At 36.7% G+C, this 19,580-nt stretch overlaps 2 protein-coding genes across 2 annotated transcripts in view; one reads left to right on the top strand and one right to left on the bottom strand.

Moving 5' to 3' along the window:
• Window positions 1–4,383: 4,383 nt before the first annotated feature.
• On the top strand, window positions 4,384–5,580 carry LOC101214558 (probable calcium-binding protein CML25). Its single transcript, XM_004142326.3, has one exon. It carries the CDS (start codon window positions 4,785–4,787, stop codon window positions 5,340–5,342), a length of 558 nt encoding a protein of 185 aa, XP_004142374.1. The 5' UTR covers window positions 4,384–4,784; the 3' UTR covers window positions 5,343–5,580.
• Window positions 5,581–8,644: 3,064 nt separating this feature from the next.
• LOC101214803 (protein VAC14 homolog) overlaps window positions 8,645–19,580 on the bottom strand; it is a 28,057-nt gene continuing 17,121 nt past the window's right edge. Inside the window, exons 16-20 of the mRNA XM_004142327.3 lie at window positions 18,885–19,046; window positions 18,640–18,768; window positions 17,482–17,550; window positions 9,722–10,018; window positions 8,645–9,206 (exon numbers count right to left, since the gene is read on the bottom strand). Coding sequence (XP_004142375.1) covers window positions 9,066–9,206; window positions 9,722–10,018; window positions 17,482–17,550; window positions 18,640–18,768; window positions 18,885–19,046 — 798 coding nt within the window. The 3' untranslated portion in view covers window positions 8,645–9,065. The remainder of the gene's footprint in view (window positions 9,207–9,721; window positions 10,019–17,481; window positions 17,551–18,639; window positions 18,769–18,884; window positions 19,047–19,580) is intronic.

The raw sequence follows: 19,580 nt of genomic DNA, 5'->3' as shown, positions 1-19,580 counted from the left end.
TGGTATATGACGGCATATGGTAGTTTCACATCCACAAGTTGACCAACAATGGAGTTTTCCCATACTCTAACTCCTTGAGAGATGACTTGCTCAAAAGGAACCACAACTATTTTAACCCCCCACGGATGTATGCAAGCTCTAGTAAATTTTGCTTTAAACTTCCTTTCATCGAGCCAATGGAATTTTTACTTATATCAACCAGTCCAATTGGATTATTATTTACCACCCGACATGACCCAACAAAAGTTAAATTCACTAACCCACTCGGCTCATCTTCTGTATTTTTTATTTCCTTCACACACGACCAAACACCTTCAGGCCAAATTGAAGACTATGAAGGGTCTGTTTGTCTTTTAACATTGCTATTTATTTAAAAAAGAAAAGATTATTTTTTTCACGCAAAAAAGGCCTTCCCACCAACATCTTTCTCTTGCACTCTCTCTCCCACTCTCACCGATTATTCACTCTCCTACCTTTCTCTCATGTCTGTCACTGTGTAACAAGCTAAAGACAATGCGACCGATGACTTGCACTAGCCGTGAACCAGAGCTCTAACTGTTGTTTGCACTAGCCACAAACTGTACTTTTGGCATCATTAATTCAACAACTGCCTTTCGTCCTAAACACCAAAAATCAAAGCCAATTGTTGTACACCTCCATTTTTCTACCACATTTGCTAATTAGAGTAAGATTCTTATAGTTTTGGATTGTTTCTTAAGTAATTCTTGGATAGCCATCAAGTTCTTAGTCTAAAATAACTTGTTTTTGGTGTTTGAAGATTGGATTTAAATTGTGGATTAGTCTTATTTGTGTTTTCTAGTATGATATTGAGATCAAATTGGTAAATTCCTTGTGCTTTGGAGAATTTTTAGGATATCGAGGGTAGGATTGAATGATTTAGTTGGGGTTTGTTGAAGATTTTTGATTACTCGTGAATTTAACCATATTTCAATGTTATATTTCAGCTTTTGGAAATAATTATTTGGAGGGGCAAAATAGTCAAATGGTGAAAAATGACCCAAATTTGAAAAAAAAATAGCACAAAATGCTCAAGTTGAAGATATTTATGAAAATGATACTAGAAGCGTCAAGGTCCAAATTTTCACAAAAAAATATAACTGGATGCCTTCTACCTGTATTTTAAATTTAAATACCATTTTATTTCATTTTTGTTTATGACTTCAATTTCACTTAAAACATTATAAAATTCTGGTAAGTTTTGTCTGAAAAGTTCAATAAAATCTCTCTCAATCCCTTTGAAGATTTTTTTTAAAAAATTCCAATGATCTTTGAAGCCTCCCAAGGATGATGAAGGACTAAAGGTAAGTCTTTTTTAGAATAAGGATTTAGATGATTTTCTTGAGAGCCTATGCTTTCTTTATGAATATTTAATACATTCTCAATTGAATCTTGTGCTGAATTTTAATGGAGTTCTTGTTGAAGGGATAAAAGCCCTATGACAACAGAAGAATTTAAAGAACCGTTTCTCAAATTAATTTGAAAATCTCAAAATACCGGTACATTGACAAAAATTAGAATCGAAATTCTAAATAAAACCTAAGCATGCTTTTTGTTATGATATATATATATATATCTCATATGTCCTTTATTGTAATTTTACAGTCTCTAGGGTTTAGTTTATTCTCTATATAAATATGTAATATTACTTTGACTCAATATGAATAATAACGGTACTTCTCTTAATTCTAGATTACATGGTATCAGAGTTATTAGGGTTTCGAATGGCCATTAGCTTCCTCCTCCATTAGGTTTAAGTTTAGGTTACCTTCCTCTAACCGTTTGTCGACACCGCCCATACCATAAGAAACACCACCTCCGTCCGCCCAAGTCTGTCTTTGTCGATCGCCGAAAAACACCACGCGTGACCTTCACGCGCCATTGGAATCCTCTTCGTCTTCACCCACGTGCCGGTGCGTGAGAGCGCGTGAGACGTCCGATTTGTCCTCCGTCTTCTGGGCTTGTCTTGAACCATTGTTATTGGTCAGTCTGTACTATTGGGTCTATCAAATAGCACTCGGGTTCGACGAAAATTGAAGGTTACGCTATTGGTTTTGGGTCTTTTTCTAATTTTGCAGCTGTTTGGATTCATTTTCTTTTTGTTGGTATGGACTACAATTAGTGTGTGACTTCAATATGACCGACATAAAAAATTTGGTAGTCTCCAACGCTATTCCCTTAACGTCTAAGATCACAGTACATAAATTAAATGGATCTAATTATTACGATTGGCGTCAGACAATTTTATTTTATTTGAGAAGTACTGGTATGGATGATCATATGACCGAAGATCCCCCAGAGGATGCAAAGTAGAAGAAGAATTGACTTTGTGATGATGCTCGTTTATATCTTCAGATCAAAAATTCAATTGAGAGTGAGATAATTAGATTGGTTGATCAGTCTGTTAAAGAACTTCTGGAATTTTTAGAATTTCTATATTTAGGTAAAGAGCAAGTGCATAGAATGTTTGAAGTTTGTATGCAATTTTTTTGTGCGGAACAGAAAACTAAGTGTGTCACCAGCTACTTTATGCGACTTAAGAAGATCACTATCGAGCTTGGCTTGTTGTTACCTTTTAGTCCTGATGTTAAAGTTCAACAAGCTCAGCAAGAGAAGATGGTTGTTATGATTTTTTTGAATGAACTCTTACCTGAATTATGAATGGCAAAGACACAAATTCTCTCTGACTCTAAGATTCCATCATTAGATGATGCCTTCACTCGCGTCCTTCGCATTGAAAGCTCTCTGACTGGTGTGTCTAGTCCTCAACCCAGTAGTGCTCTCTTTAGTAAGAACAATAACCATCGGGCACCTTAGAGGAATAGTACTGATCATCGAAAACCAGATCCTATAGAGATTGTTTGTAACTACAATCGTAAGCCAGGCCATATGAAACGTGATTGTCATAATAATGCTTTTCTTCATGGTTACCTACATGAATATGTTTTTAAGGAACAACCATCTGGATTTCATGTCTCTGCTGCTCCACAAATGGTATGTGATCACCTCAAGAAAGCCTTATATGGCCTAATACAGGCTCCTCGTGCATGGTATGAAAGGGTAAGTACTATCTACTCGTCATGGTATGGATGTTTTTATGGAACAACCATCTGGATTTCATTCTCTTGGCTTTCGAACTTCTCAAGCTGACACATCTTGTAAAAACTACTTCTACTGCCTGTTGTTATATCTTGATATATGTTGATGACATCATTTTTCTGGGTAGTTCATCTATTGCTTTAGATGAGTTAATTAAGTCTTTGAACTCTACTTTTGCTTTAAAAGATCTTGGCAAGCTCAGCTACTTTCTAGGTATTGAAGTCTCTTATCCAGAAAAAGGAGGCATGTTTCTTTCTCAATCTAAATACATTTTAGATTTGCTACATCAGACCAAGATGGCTGAAGCCCAGCCTATTGCTACTCCTATGATTAGTGGCCCAATACTATCTGCTTGTCAAGGAGAACTTTTTTATGATCCTTACTTGTATAGAAGCGTTGTGGGTGCTTTACAATACGCCACTTTTACTCATCCTGAAATTTCTTTTAGTGTTAACAAAGCTTATCAGTTTATGCGCTCTCCAACTATTTTACATTGGCAAATGGTGAAACGTATTCTCCGTTACCTAAAGGAAGTGTTATCTCGTGGCTTATGGCTCCAAAAGTCAGTCATCTCAATCTATATGGCTCTGTAGATGCTGACTGGCCTTCAGACCTTGATGACATAAAATCCACTTCTGGCTTTTGTGTCCATCTTGGTGATAACTTAATCTCGTGGGGTTCCAAGAAACAATCTATAATCTCTCGTTCAAGCACAAAATCGGAGTATCGTTGTCTTGCTCTTGTGGCTACTGAAATGGTATGGATTTGTTCTCTTTTAACTGATCTTAATATTATCTTACATCATCCTCTTGTTTTGTGGTATGACAACTTAAGTGCAGTTCATCTAAGTCTTAATTATGTACTCCACTCCAAAACAAAACATGTTAAGATCAATATATACTATGTTCGTGACTTGGTGTTTCAAAGAAAAATAGAAGTTCGTCATCTTCCAGCCACTGAACAAATTACGGATGTTCTCACCAAACCGTTGTCAGCCACAACTTTTCAAAAATTCAAACGAAAACTCACTATGGTTGATGTTGCTGCCCTTGGTTTAGAGGGGGTGTTAAGGCAGCCCATTAACAAACACATTTTTTGCTCTCTTATTGTTTATTTCTTACGTGTATAAAGTCCAAATTATAAGGGTTATTTTATCATATTTTAGATGAATACTTTGTGGTGGGTGAGTGTAGGGTAAGAGTTTTTCCTCTCAAGCTTTCTATATATATTCATAATAGTCTACTCCAAAAACAAGGAAATGATATAGATATATATAGAAAGCTAGAGTTTTGTGTTGCCAACTCATCCTCTTCTACGATAATTTTTTATTCTCAAGTGAAAGATGCATCTTATCATATGATGATACATTCTCCCACAATATATAGAAAAAAATAAAATAAAATCTCAACCTCAGTTAGTGCCATTCCACCATTTGTTAATCTCTCTCTCTCGTCCATTTCTCTATAATTGGATTGGTATTCAACAAACTGTAGCCAATCTCAAATCCCCATTTTCCTTCCCCGCTTCAATTCTCCCCTAAATCGATAATGCTCAATTTCTCCTTCCTGTTCATCCTCAATCCTCCGATTTGCATTTCTTTCTGATATCGGTTTTGGTGGTAATTAATTCATCGGCTGTTCTTCGCAGCAGAGAGAAATAATTCGACCATGGGATTTAGATCTCTGTTCCGAAAAAAGAAACCCTTCTCCTCCGTTAATTCTCCACTCGTTTCCTCATCCTCCACACTCGGATCTCGATCCTCATTAGATGATTCAGAATCTCAGATCACAGAACTCGAGGAAGTATTCAAGAAATTCGATGTGAACGGTGACGGAAAGATCTCCTCTGCTGAATTAGGCTCCATTATGAGAAGCCTAGGGCACAACGCTACAGAGGAAGAGCTCGGGAAGATGATAGACGAATTCGATGCCGATGGCGACGGATTCATCAATTTGCACGAATTTGTGGAATTAAATACTAAAGAAATCGATCCGGAGGAATTGTTGGAGAATCTGAGAGAGGCGTTTTCGGTATATGATATCGATGGAAATGGATCCATCTCTGCTGAGGAATTGCATAAGGTTCTGCAAAGTTTGGGGGACGATTGTTCGGTAGCGGATTGCCGGCAGATGATCAGCGGCGTCGATAGCAACGGCGATGGAATGATTAGCTTTGAGGAGTTCAAGGTGATGATGTCGACGGGACTGTCCGTCGCTGGCAGCTGAGTTTGAACATCCGCTGGTAGATTTCAAGAGGAATTTGCTAGAATTCGGATTTTTTTTTCTTCTTCCGTTCTGTCTCCGACGAAAGTACTGGAAGTTCTTCACCGTTATATATATATATATTATTTGTAGAATTGTAAAAAACATAAAAAAATAATAATAAATATTTATTCTATAAATAATAGACACTTACATGACTAATTGATAGTCAATAAATAAAATTCTATCCATTTTTATTCTATTTATACATTCCAAAATTTTAAATCCATAAATATTTTAATTTATTTTGTTCTATTTAAAAATATTTGTTTTTTCTCTTTATCCTTTTTCACCCTACTTTTTTGTTTTATTTATAAAAGTGTGATATTCTTCCATCAAAATGTTTAAAACTTTTACAATTTCATGTTTATTAAAAATTTAGCAGTTTTATTTCTTATTGCCAAGTTATAAATAATTAATGTCAGATGCAAATAAATAACACTGTTGTTAAATGGATGCCAAATAATTATTTCATGATGCTGATTAATTAATTAATACATGAGAATAATTAACAGAAGAGGCCAAATAGGTGCCAAATAATTAAAGTAGATCAATATGTTAATTAATTAATGCATGATGTCAAATGAAGAATTAACACATTAATACAGTTGTAAATAATTAACACAACGTGATAGGATGCTAATTAATTAATCAAATGAATAATTAACATAGGAGTCAAATGAGTGATTCAAATGAATAATTAACACAGCACCCAAATGAGTAACAAATAACTGAGGACACTAATTAATTAACACGATAGCCAAATGGGTAATTCAAATTAATAATTATCACAACTCCCAAAATGAGTGTCAAATAATTAACGCAGAATCATCAACCATGAATTAAAAAAAAAAAAAAATTCAAGTCGCAGTAAGTAATGGACTTAAATTTTTTTTAAAAAAAACTTACGAACCAGTCTATTTTAAATCCAATAAATGCAAAATGCATTCTCTCAATCTCTTTCCAAATCACAAACAAATGAAAAGATTTTTTTTACGTGAAAAATCTTCTCTGTTTTTATAGAGCAAGGTTGATAGTCTATTTTTAGATTAGTAAGTGAAGTGGAGTGGAACACTACCGACAAGAAAGTGGAAGAAGGTGGGAGAGTGGGAGAAAGTGAGAGAGTGGAAGAAAGTGGGAAAGTAGAGAAGTTGAGCATGGTGACTAAGGAAGATAAAAAGAAGGAGATTGTTGAGAAAAAATAGGGAGAAAAAACAACATTTTTATTTTTAAATATGATTTTGTTTTAAAACAAATTTAAAAGTTAAGATTTACAACTTTTCTTTTCACAATATCTTACTCCAGAACGCGGATTTCACAATTTTCATATCACTTGGACTAAAACTAAATGTCTACAACGTTTATTGCTTCTAGGTTCTTTTGAATTTGCAACTGCTCCACTGTTATCACAATAAATCGTGATTGGTGTATGCATATTTGAAACAATTTCAAGATCAAGAACTTCTTTAACCAGACGGCTTCTTTAGCTACTTCACACATAGCTACATATTCAACTTCTATAGTGGAGCAATACAACTTTGCTTGATACTTTCCTAGATTACAGTTCCTTAGTTTAGAGTAAACACTGATCCTGGTGTTGATTTTCTAAAATATTTACTAACTAGAAATCGAAATCAGTGTATCAAATTTCCACCTCCATACATGAGCATTTAGTCTCTCAATCTCTGTAGATACTTAAGGATTATGTTTAGAGGTAGTCCAATATTCATATCCAAGATTGAACTGATACTTCTGGACAATCCCTACTACTATGCATATGTTAGGTCTCATACATACATAACATAGCATATATCAGACTCCAATCAGTTGATGCATAGGAAACATGTCTTATATTCTCAACTTCTTGAGGTGTCTTAAAACATTGTACCTGAAACAACCAAATTTCATGTCTAAAGGGTGCTGCACCTTTGGAATCTTGCATCTTAAATCTAGATTATATTTTGTCAATATAAGTTGTTTGAGGCCTAGCTAACAGTTTGTTCTTGCAATTCCGAACAATTTGGATACCAAAGAACACAATAAGCCTTGCCTAAATCTTTCATTTGAAATTGAGTAGGTAACCCTTTTTTTATATCAAATAGGTATTCTAGACTATTTCCACTGAGTAGGATATCACAATGTACAAAACTAAAAAAGTTGCAATAGCATTAGCTATAGCTCAGTTGGTAGAGCACCTCGTTTACACACGCGCCAAATCCTGTTATATATACAAGGTTGGTCAAAGAAAAAACCAAATTAAGAAAAGAAAGGGAAGAAAAATTGAAAAAAGAGAAGAAAATTTGAAAATTGAAAAGTTTTAGATTCGACTTATAACCATTTTATTTTTCGTTTTTAAAATTTAAGTTTCTATTTCAATTTTCAAGTTTTTTCTTAGAACGTTTTTAAAATAACAAAATAAATTAAAATATTTACAAACTATAACAAAATTTGAATTCTATCACTATATCATATCCATAACTATTTGCGATAGAATTTGTTGTAGATTATAAATATTTAATAAAATTTGCTATTTTTTAAAGTTCCTCTTTTTTCTTTTGTTATCAACGTTTTACCAAAATTTGAAAAGTAAAAAAGAAAAACAAAACTTTTAAGAACTTGTTTTTGTTTAGAAATTTGGCTAAAAAATTCTACAATTGCACTTGAGAAAAAAATGCAAAATCACTACAAGATGCAAATCCTTCAAGTTTGATTACAAAGAAAATAAACTTAATTTTAAAAAAACAAAATATTACCAAGCGAATTATTAAGTAGTAATTACACGGGGAGAGAAAAACATTAAAATATATAGAAATTAGGAAGCTTGTACATTTCCAGAATGTGGCCCCAATTGAATACATCATCACCAAAATAAGATCCCAGCAAAAAAAAAAGAAAATGCTGCATAAATATTGTTTTCACCTTCTTCTTTAACGAACTAAAAAACAGAACGGTAGCAGCAAGAGACAAATTACAAATATTCATAGGTGTTCCGCAGTTAAGAAGGTTTCAAAAAGTGTACTTTGTTAGCAATTGAGTTTCAAAAAGTCCAACCCCCTTTATTCTTCTTCTCTCAGGAAGGTCAGAAGAGTGACCACAAACTAAAACATTATGGATAATCAAAATGCACAAACACCACTACCCTAAAAGGCTTAGTTCTCTTTTAGAAACCACGATCACGATTTTAGCCCTGCATTAGTATGGAATGAACATTAGCTATGAAAAAAAAGGTAAGTATCTCACACTACAACTGCTTGAAAGAAGCATTCTTTGAAGCAAATAACACCCATAAAAAGTCTGTACATGAATTAGATTTAACTTATTCAAGAAGATTGTTACAAGACGACGAACAAGCAGAGTGATGAAAGAAAATAAATAAAAGAAACGTAAAACGAACTGAATTGAACCGAACCGAACCTCCATCTAAGTACTTTCCCCTCTTTTACCCACCATGGCTTTAACAAAAAAATAACACGACCACATGGGTAAAAATGTCCCCTTGTACAAAATGAAAGAATAGCTCAGCCAAAAACTGAGCTCATCTCAATTTTTTTATAAACCAGCCGTCCCAAACCACACAGCTAATTTAAAAAGTCTTTTAGACCAAACTCTACTATGATATACAATTTTACAAACTACACAAAATCTCATCCATGACTGAGACCACTGTATATAATGGAGAGCATATAATCATAGTTGTAATTGCCCTGGCCCTCTCCTTGATCTTGAAGGAGGCCTGTTTATTTCTGCTGCTACTACAGCTGAGGCTGAGCCCGGAGTCAGGGCTGAGACTGAGGCTGGCCGCTTTGTTTCTTCTGGGATTTCAACCCCCTGCATATTAATGGGATAGTTATAATTGTTAGCAAAATTTAAGCATGCTAAGAGAAAGAAGACAAATATAGCTGTCAAATGGAAAGAACTTTGAGAGTAAAATTATCAAACAGAGCAGAATGTGCTTTTTATTTAATGAGATATATGACCTATAACCACTTTAATATAGTCTGAAGTCTCTAAGGTGGTTCTGAAACATTTTACAGATAAAGAAAACTGTCACAGTACAATAAGCAGTAGTATCTATTGGCTTTAAGTGGCAGTATCCTACTGTCACGCTCTCGTTCTCAATCTCTTGAGTCATTACAGACACCCAATTTTTTCATGTTTCAGCTTCTAATGAAACCTCACTTTGTTTATAGTATGCCAAGGTATGAATTATATTCATTCCTTTCCACATCATCACTATAAAAGCTCCACTCAATAGAATTGAAAACTTAACTCTGAAACCAAGCTGGTAAATGACAGGAAAGCTATAAAGCTAAAGGAATTAGAAAATAAGTTTGCCAACAAACCGTTTTTGTAAGCGGAGGTGGTGTACTGGTTCGTGACAGTGTCTGCCCTTTTTCATGTAAGCGATGTTGATGCTGCATGTGCTCAAATTGTTGTAGCCTAGCAGCGAAGTTAATTCCATTACGAGAGTTCCCAGCATCCTGACTTACATCACCATCTTCATTTATATTCAACCCAGACATGTGATGCATTACAGAGTAGGAGTTCCCGGATGATAATTGCTTGAAGTGCTCACCACTAAATGAGTACGGAGGCACTGTTTTGAGACGTGTTCGTAGTATCTTAAAGGCAGCACTTTGCTGTAGTCAAACATAGGTAAACAAAAAATCAACTAATGGATCACAAAAATACTACTATTCATTACAGAAACGAACATGTTTCAAGTTTCCCAAGAAATGCAAAGGTAAAGTGTAAAGATACTGATAGTATCTTATTTTATTGACTTAAATGTACGAATTACAATATTAAATAATCAGAGAAAAATTCACACACTCCCATCTAAACCTCAATCTAATCAGAACAGATCAGAACAAGGCAAACAAAATATGGAAAACTCTTCACAATGTAAACGACCAAACAACTATTAAATAAACTTGATGTCGATCCTCTGCTTCTCTCGAACTGAGAGACGGCAGCCTCTCCTAATCTGGAATATTTTTCTTCTCTCTTCTTACCTCCTCTTTTCTCCCTTTTAGTTTTACTCACTGACGATCGTGAAAGATCTTCCCCAATATTCTCTCCCCCTATAATCTTGTGTGGGTTGATATTTCTGTTACTATTATTCTCCTGCTATATTTAAATAATATCGATGGCCTAGCATCACTCTCCTCCTCCAAATCCACCTTGTCCTCAAGGTGGAAATCAGGGAACTGCCGTCTGAAATCATTGCAATCTTCCAAAGTGGCTTCATGCGGAGGTAATCCCTTCCAACTGACAAGTACCTCCCAATCTTTAGTGGCTGGATTCTTTCTGTACCCATAGATCTCTTCTTCAGCCATTCATGCTTTTCATTTATAAAAGGAACCAACTGGTGTACTTGTTGATGATTCCCAGGTGCAGTTAAATGTTGATGGTTGATGATTCCCAAGTGCCCTTTTTAACCGAGACACATGGAACAAAGGATGTATCATCATCAAACTCGGAAGCTCTAACTTATATGCCATGGCCCATATCTTCTCTAGTATTCTGTACGGACAAAAATACTTAGGTGAAAGCTTCTCATTCCTCTTCCTCCTCAGGGACATTTGCCTATATGGCATGATTTTAAGAAATATCAACTCACCTTCCTGAAATTCTACATCTCTTCGTTTCAAATCCGCATAGTTTTTCATCCGCTCCTGAGCTACCCGTAAGTGCTCTTTCAAAGCTCCCAAGGCCACATCCCTCTTCTTCAGCTGTTGATCAAGTGTGGAGTTAGGGGTGTCCATATCTCCATATTGAATCAATGGGGGAGGCAGTCTGCCATACACCGCTTGAAATGGTGTAATTCCAATCGAACTATGGTATGTGGTGCTGTACCAATACTTTGCCCAGTGCAACCAATTACTCCATTCCTTTGGCTTCTCCCCATAAAAGCATCTCAAGTAGGCTTCTACACTTTTATTCACAACCTCCGTTTGCCCATCAGACTGAGGATGATAAGCCAAAATCTTGTGTAGCTTAGTACCGGTGAGCTTAAACATCTCCGTCCGGAAATGACTGAGGAAGATTTTATCCCGATAACAAACTATTGATCTAGGATATCCATGGAGTCGAACTACCTTTTTAACAAATACTTCAGCTACTCTCCGTGCGCTATAAGGATGTTTTAGTGCTAGGAGATGTGCATATTTGCTCAATCGATCCACTACAACAAAAATTACTTCCCATCCTGCAGATTTTGGTAAGTCCTCTATGAAATCCATTGAGATATCTGACCAGATCGCATTTGGAATCTCAAGAGGCATAAGCCAACCGGCTGGAGATAGAGCCAACGACTTGTTCCGCTGGCAGATTAAACATTCGACACAATACTTCTTGATATCCTTCTTTATACATTCCCAATACAATTCCCTTGTTATTCTCTTGTAAGTTCGTAGGAAACCTGAATGCCCTCCAAATACCGAATCATGATACGTATGCATGATTGTAGGTATTAAGGAAGAAGACTTTGGAAGAGCCACCCTTCCTTTGAACTTCAATGCTCCTTGCTGTGATGAAAAATTAGGAACCCCCTCTTGTTGTTCTTCTATCCTTCTTCTGATTTCTCCGAACGCTGGATCCTTTTCAACCTCCTCCTGAATTATGGCCAGGTCAAGCAAAGCAGGAGCTGACAGGTGGATTAGGTACACTGTTGGAGGAACTCTGGACAAGGCATCAGCTGCCTTATTTTCCAATCCCGGCTTGTAAACTACTTCAAACGAGTACCCCAACAATTTAGCAATCCACTTTTGATATTGGGGCTGAATTACTCTTTGCTCAAGGAGAAATCTTAACGATCGTTAGTCTGTCTTCACCGTGAATTTCCTCCCCAACAAATATGGTCTCCAACGCTGCACTGCAAAAACCAAAGCAATCAGTTCTCCCTCATACACAGGTCTTGCTCGATCTCTAGCACATAGAGTTCTACTAAACTAAGCTATGGGTCTTTTTGCCTGAATTAAGATAGCCCCCACTCCATAGCCGGAAGCATCAGTCTCTATTTCAAATGGTAAGTTGAAATCTGGCATAGCTAAAACCGGCAATGTCATCATAGCCATCTTAGTTTCACAAAGGCCACATTAGCTTCGTCCGTCCATTTATAAGCTCCTGTCTTCAATAATTGTGTTAACGGGCCAGCCATACTGCCATAGTTGTGAACGGACCTCCTATAATATCCGGTTAGCCCCAAAATCCCCAAATTTCGCAGACATTAGTAGGAACGGCCATTCCTTGATGGCTCGAATCTTTTCAGGATCAACTTCGATGACTTGGTTTTGAAATGAAGTGCCCCAGATAGCCTATACGAGCCTTAGCAAAACTGCATTTCCCAAAATTAGCATAGAGTTGATTCTCCCTTAGGATCTCAAATATCACTTCCAAATGTTGCACATGCTCTTCTATCCCTCTGCTATATACTAGAATATCATCAAAGAAAACTAAAACAAAACACCTCATAAACGTTCGAAATATGTGATTCATCAAGGCTTGAAAGGTTGTTGGAGCGTTGGTCAAACTGAATGGCATTACCAAGAATTCGTAGTGACCCTCGTGTTTGTGGAAGGCAGTCTTCTCTATATCTCTTGGTTGCATTCTTATTTGATGATAGCCGGCTTTCAGATCTATCTTGGAGAACATGTTAGCCCCATTTAGTTCATCAAATAACTCCTCTATCACCAGAATTGGGAATTTATCCGGAATAGTTACATTATTTAAAGCTCGATAGTCGACATAGAAACGCCAACTCCCATCTTTCTTCATAACCAGTAATACAGAACTGGAGTAAGGACTAGTATTTGGTCGTATGATCCCTGACTGCAACATCTCATCCACTAACCTTTCCATCACCTCTTTCTGGTGGTGTGCATACCGATATGGTCGAACGTTTACCAGATTTGTTTCTTTTTTAAAATAAATGTGATGCTCAATCTCCCTTGGTGGTGGTAACGTTGCCGGCCATTTAAACACATCTTCAAATCGGTTAAGCAGAGAGGAAATAGTGTTCTCCACAGGTGGCACTACTTCTTCGTCATACCACTCCTCCACTGTTGCCCTTCCTTCTAAAGCTCTACATTCTACCAAGAACCCTTGATCTTCCACTTTCCATGTCTTCATCATGTTCTTCAAGCTAACTCTCTTCTTGGTTAGGCTGGGGTCACGCTTAATTATAACTCTCCTTCCTTCATGCTGAAAAGACAATACTAGGTTTCGCCAATCAACCTCTGTGACTCCTAAGGAATGAAGCCACTACATACCTAGAATCACGTCCACCCCTCCTAGCTCCAAGGGTAAAAAACTGTCAATGATCTTCCATTCTCCCAATAATACTTCCACTCTCCCACAAATTCCCTTTCCTTTCATGGCAGTGCCTGAACCCAAGATCAAACCATAATTAGATGTCTCCTTGGTTGGCAAAATCAGTGAGTTGACTAATTTATCAGCAATGAAATATTATGAGTCGCACCACAATCAATGAGGACTACCACATCTACTCTGTTTATTTTTCCTCACATTTATTGTTCCTGGGCTAGTCAATCCCACTACTGAATTAAGGGACAATTCAATATTCAGGTTATCCACATTCTCAACTTCAGTGTTTTTAAATTCAGCCTCTGCCTCGTAATAATCTTCCTCAACAATCTCCAACTCCTCCCCGTTCTCCTTTACCACCAGCGTTCGAAGTTCCTTCTGCTCTTTAGTTTTGCATCGATGTTCGGCGTGATATTTCTCCTCCATCTAAAGCATAACCCCTTCTCCCTCCGTGATTGGAACTCAACATCAGACAATCTCTTCGTTTGGCCTTCCCGCCGATTCTCTCCCCCCGTGACTCTTTCAGTGTTATAGTCCTCATTGGCCAACTTCCCACCAATTGTGTGTCGTTAGCTATTGGTGGTGCTGTGTGTTTTGCCAATGGTAATTTGAGTTGTTGTTTCCCTCCATACGCACTACTCAGTCCACACTCTCGTCTCACCACTTCCCGATTCTCAATTTTCAGTGCTAATTTTATCATATAGGCCAACACCATTGGTTCCAGCGTCTCGACTTCGGTCTTCTATTATGGGCTAAGCCCATTCATAAACATCTTCTCCAATACTACTATTTGCAGAAAGGTTACTGGGGCCAACAGTCGGTCAAACATGTTTCGATATTCTTCTATTGTTGTTTCTTGCTTAATGGATAAAAATTTTCCCACCAGCAACCCATCTCGGATTGTTCGGAATCGGACCAACATCCTCAGTTTCATGTTCTCCCAACTCGTGAATGCTTCTAACTCGTCATTCAATCGATACCAATCCAGGGCAAGCCCGTCAAAACTGATAACGGCCGCTGTGAATTTCTCTGAATCGATCAGTTCATGAATTTTGAAATACCTATCTGCTCGGAATAACCATGAATCGGGATCGGTCCCATTGAATATCGGCATCTCCACTTTCTTAAATTTGCTCTGATCCATTGGTTTGTCATCCTCAGACATCTTCATCCTCTTGGATTCGTCAATTATGATGGATATCCCTACGGTGCTGCTCTTCGCTTGGCTTGTCGTGCCTTCTGTCATCTTTCCAGTCGCCGAATTCTTTCCTTCAATGTACTTTAGAACTATCTGTTGTTGTTGCTTATCAATTTGAGTATTAATTTCTTTAATGTTTGTTGCCACAAGCGACAAATTCTCATCCATGATTGGAAGCCTATGAAGTTGTTCCACCAAGTCCATCCTCTCTTCTATTCTCTTAGCCATCAGCGTGGATTCTCCCAGGTTTCAACGCCCTGATACCAATTTGTAAAGACTGATAGTATCTTATTTTATTGACTTGAATGTACAAATTACAACATCAAATAATTGTTTTTGCCACCCTCCAACACAGGCTTCAAGAACACTATCTTTCTCCCTCGTCGTCCCCTATATGCTTGGCTCATACTGAAGACTTGCAACACTTATTCTGTGAGTGCTGTTTCTCTAATTCAGCCTGGGGGAGACTATTATCATTTCTTCAGCTTCAGTGAAGATTTGACATGTCTTTTTGGGAAATATTCTTCAAATTTTGGTGGGCCCTCTTCCAAAAGCTCACAGATATTATAGTCCAATGCAAAGCTCCTTTATTCGAGTTTTTCAGGAAAAGGAATAAATAAAAGCTCTTCTATTAAAGATTTTGTTTAAACAAAATTAATGTATTTTCATGACAAGTCCCTTTCTTGGTCTATTCATTGGATTAAACTGGCTTCCTTGTGGTCTTCTCATTCGAAAACTAGCTATTAGGTTTAAAACATTGTCCAATTTACTGCTTTATCTTGTGGCCATGCCACAAAAGTCGGTGTAGTGCAGTCATCCTACAAGTATAGAATGGGTTGCATTATTCTTAGGTTAGAAAAATAAGGGATTGTCCTTGCAGTGGGGGGTACGCACCCACTAGAGAGGTTAGCATGATCAAGGTTGGGCATGCTTCCTGCCAACCAAGCAAAAAACAGCAGACTAGTGCAAGGCTTCAGGCAAACGTGGGTCAAGCGGTTTGGAGAGGATCTTTTGGATGTGCTCAGGTTTAACTCATTCTTCTGGGTGTTTAATTAGTATATATATACTGGTAATTATCAACTTAGCATAATTCTTTTGTATTAGAGCCTCTTCCTATTAGTAGGCATGAGGGCTGTTTTGTTTTGGGCTTGAATCCTTACAATATCTCAACAAAAGGTTGGTTTATTGTGAAAGAGAAAATTAAATAAATATTCCTCCTAGAGCTGAAAAGATAAAGTGTACGAATGGAAACTAACTTTGGATCCTCAAGGCCAGAAGGAAGAGGTATTCCATCCGTCTATACAGTTATGAAAAGCTTACCAAACACAGAGTGAGCGGCTCTTTTCCAAACAGCCATTACATGCCATCCAAAACTATCGAATAAGCTACTCTTAGGATTGGACCCCAGTCCCACTCAGGAAATTCAAAAGTAAAAATACTGTGTTCAGGCAAACATCCAGGATAACGGGATCTACGTATTCAAAGTAAGATGACACAAGTACAGTAGACATAATTTTCAGAATCTTGTGACCAAATTCTATCTTTCAATTATGCCCAAAAGAAAAATCAATATAAGAAGTTGCATGTGCATATCCTCCGCATTAATATATAGTGGGAAAAAGTAACACTGGTGCTTTTTCTTATAACAAAAACAACACCTTTCATTGAGAAAAAATTAAAGAATACAAGGACATAGAAAAAAACCAGCCCAACAAACTAAGAAGAATGTTTCCTATGAAATAAGCCCAAAAGCTCTTCAAAATCGAAGCCCAAAGAGACATGTAAAATCTAACCAAAGACCAAATCTAGACACCCTTTCTCTGGCCCGAAACACCCTATTGTTCCTCTCACCCCAAATGTCCCACAAAACTGCACACACCTAGGCAAGCCAAAGAAAATCCCCTTCATCTTTGAAGGGCAGATGGAGAAGGAACTCCTCGATCATCTCTTCACTCTTAACACTTTGCATCCCAACAAAGAAAATACTGAACTCTTGGAGGAAAGAGCTCCACACTGCTCGAGTATACTGGCAATCCCAAAAACAATGATCAAGATCTTCCTCGGCCTTCCGACAAAGCAAGCAGCAAAAAGGCTCAACAAGCGAAATTCTGCTAACAAGCCTATCAATGGTGTTAACCCAACCAAGCAAGACTTGCCAAATAAAGAATCTAACTTTCTTACGAACCTTTGTCCTCCAGACCACATCAAAACCGACTCCATAGGTGGGTCAGTGTTGGTATCCAATAACAAACTAAACAAAGATTTACATGTAAAGCTCCGACTAGGATTAGGGTTCCAAACATGAGCATCCCGTCTCCCCTCCCTAAAACAACAGCCCTCCAGCAAAGAAAGAAGAGAGATCATCTCCGTCGTTTCCCTATTGGTCAAATATTGTCTATTTTCTATCGTTAATATGGTCTATTTTCAAATCGTAGAGACAAAGGGTTGAATCTAAGTGGATTGTGGCAGCAAGTAAACTCTAGTTAGTATGGTCTAAATATTTAAGATATGTGTCTATATAGATAAGGAAGAAGGAAAAAAAAATGGAAAGGAGCAGTGAAGATTAACAAGGCATACCTGGGGAAGTAACATTAGAAGGCCGTATAATGCTTTTAACAGCCACATATATCTTCCAGGTTCGAGAAGCTGCAAAAATTCCAAAGGTGTACCCTATTTAAGAAGATATAAACAGTGCAAGATACCTAAAACAAAATTATTGTATTTTCCCAAGACAAACCGAGGAAGACAGTAAGCCTTCCTTCCGAAAGAACATCTAATTAGAATGAATAATAAGAGGACTGCCTAGAATGCATTGATTGTGAGCGTATTGTTGTGCTCTTCCATCGACTTCCAAAACTTCTTTCTTAACACGAATGACTTCTTTTTCCTTTTTTGTGGGACCTAATTAAACTACTTTTTCATTAGTTCATTTGGCTTTAGGTTGAGAGAGAACTCATCTTACCTTCCAATTCTTCCACATGGGATAATCATTTCAATTTCTTACCCCAAATTAAAAAGTAAAAAAGAGAGGGGGAAAAAGAAAAAAAGAAAAAAAAACTCAACATTATAAAATAATTTCCAAGGCTTTCCCATCACATGGTACAAAATTGTTGTAATCTACATGCCCAAGTACCATATGCACGGTTAATATTTCAAGTATATGTTTATAATAATTATACCGTGATGGTATCCGATAAAATGTCATGCAAATGAAGAAACACAAAACAGGCAAAACAATAACAAAAACCCAAGATTAAAAAATAATATATATATGAAATCAAAACAAAAAAACACAAAAACAAAAAAAAAAACTAAGTAACACGATACTACAAGATGATAGCCTAACTTCAGTCCTACCACATCTTCATAACACAAATGGATCACATCAGTTTTCTTCCTCCCCTCCCCATTCTTTCTAAATGTAAGAATAAACATGCAAGAAAAACAAATGAAGCCCATTTTCTGTAAATGTTTTTGTTTTGTGTTGCTCTTGTGGTCAGGCATACATTCATTAGGCTCTACTTTATTTTCCTTCGTTTTTCTGAAAGAAAGCTTCTTATACCAAAAAAATATAATAGAAAGAACAGAAAGAGAAAAAGTAGCAGGTACAATAATTAAATTTATTCAACTGAATAGAAATTGTAAGAAAGAGAATGAAGAAATTGCAAGAGACTACTATAGAATATCATTTCAAATACCCAATAGGAAAGTGTATTGTATTTAATCATTCCGTACCTGCAATCTTAGATAAGCAAAGACTGGAGTCTCTAGGAGGCGGATGAGTTTATCCAGCTGAACTAAAAATTTCACATTAATATCTTCCTCCACCAAAGACTGAATCACCACACTAGCATGCTGGTATGACTGTCATATAGAAGTAAAATAACAATATTGAAACAGGAAAAATTTTGGTAACACTTTCATTTAGATATTGAGATAGTTTGATACAGAACTCAAGGGTTTACTCTTTCAAACTCTACCTGTGCTAATAAGCAAAGACTAATAATAGCCATTGGGGAATGACACCACGATGCATATAAAGAAACAAAAAGGTCCTTCCCAGCTGCATGCACCAATGATTTCTTTAAAAGATCTCGAAGACCAGATAACTCAGAGGAAGTCAGCAAAATCAAATTGAGTGCCTGTAGCAAACTAAAAGAGTAAACATGCCGAAATGGAAAGATAGCAGACCCTGAACCAAAATTACAATGAATTATAGAAAAAAATATTTAAACAAGGGGGAGGGTCAAAAGGAGTGTAACCAATTAAGCACCTTTGTTTCTGACATTAGAAACAGTATTTTGAGACAGTGATCATACAAAAAAACACATTTGAAACCATCCTGAAGTTTCAGATATGATTCTCTTTCCACCTTTTAGTGTTTGAAAGAAAAATAAGTACAGCAAATTCCCAAATAGCTAAAACTCTATGTTCCTATACAAAGAAGAGTGCTGGACGAAGATATTGCAATCAGATATGGATGGTAAAGTAGGCAAATCTAACAACCAATGGACCCCAATACAAGTTTAATCAAATATGGATAGTAAGATTGATAAAAGAGTTGCGTTCTTCTTGTGGATTACTTCTCTTAGCAGCATCAATACTTTGGGCAATACTCAGTGGAGGTTTGCAGCTTTTTTTTTCATTTTGGGTATCTATGACTGTCCAGGCCAGCT

This window comes from Cucumis sativus, chromosome 5, assembly GCF_000004075.3.
Source record: "Cucumis sativus cultivar 9930 chromosome 5, Cucumber_9930_V3, whole genome shotgun sequence".
Taxonomy (NCBI): domain Eukaryota; kingdom Viridiplantae; phylum Streptophyta; class Magnoliopsida; order Cucurbitales; family Cucurbitaceae; genus Cucumis; species Cucumis sativus.
The sequence above is the reverse complement of the archived record's forward strand: the minus strand, read 5'-3'. Positions and strand labels throughout refer to the sequence as shown.

Bases quoted from the DNA above. Each gene is read 5' to 3' on its own strand.
- LOC101214558 (XM_004142326.3), top strand. From the start codon at position 4,785: ATGGGATTTAGATCTCTGTTCCGAAAAAAGAAACCCTTCTCCTCCGTT.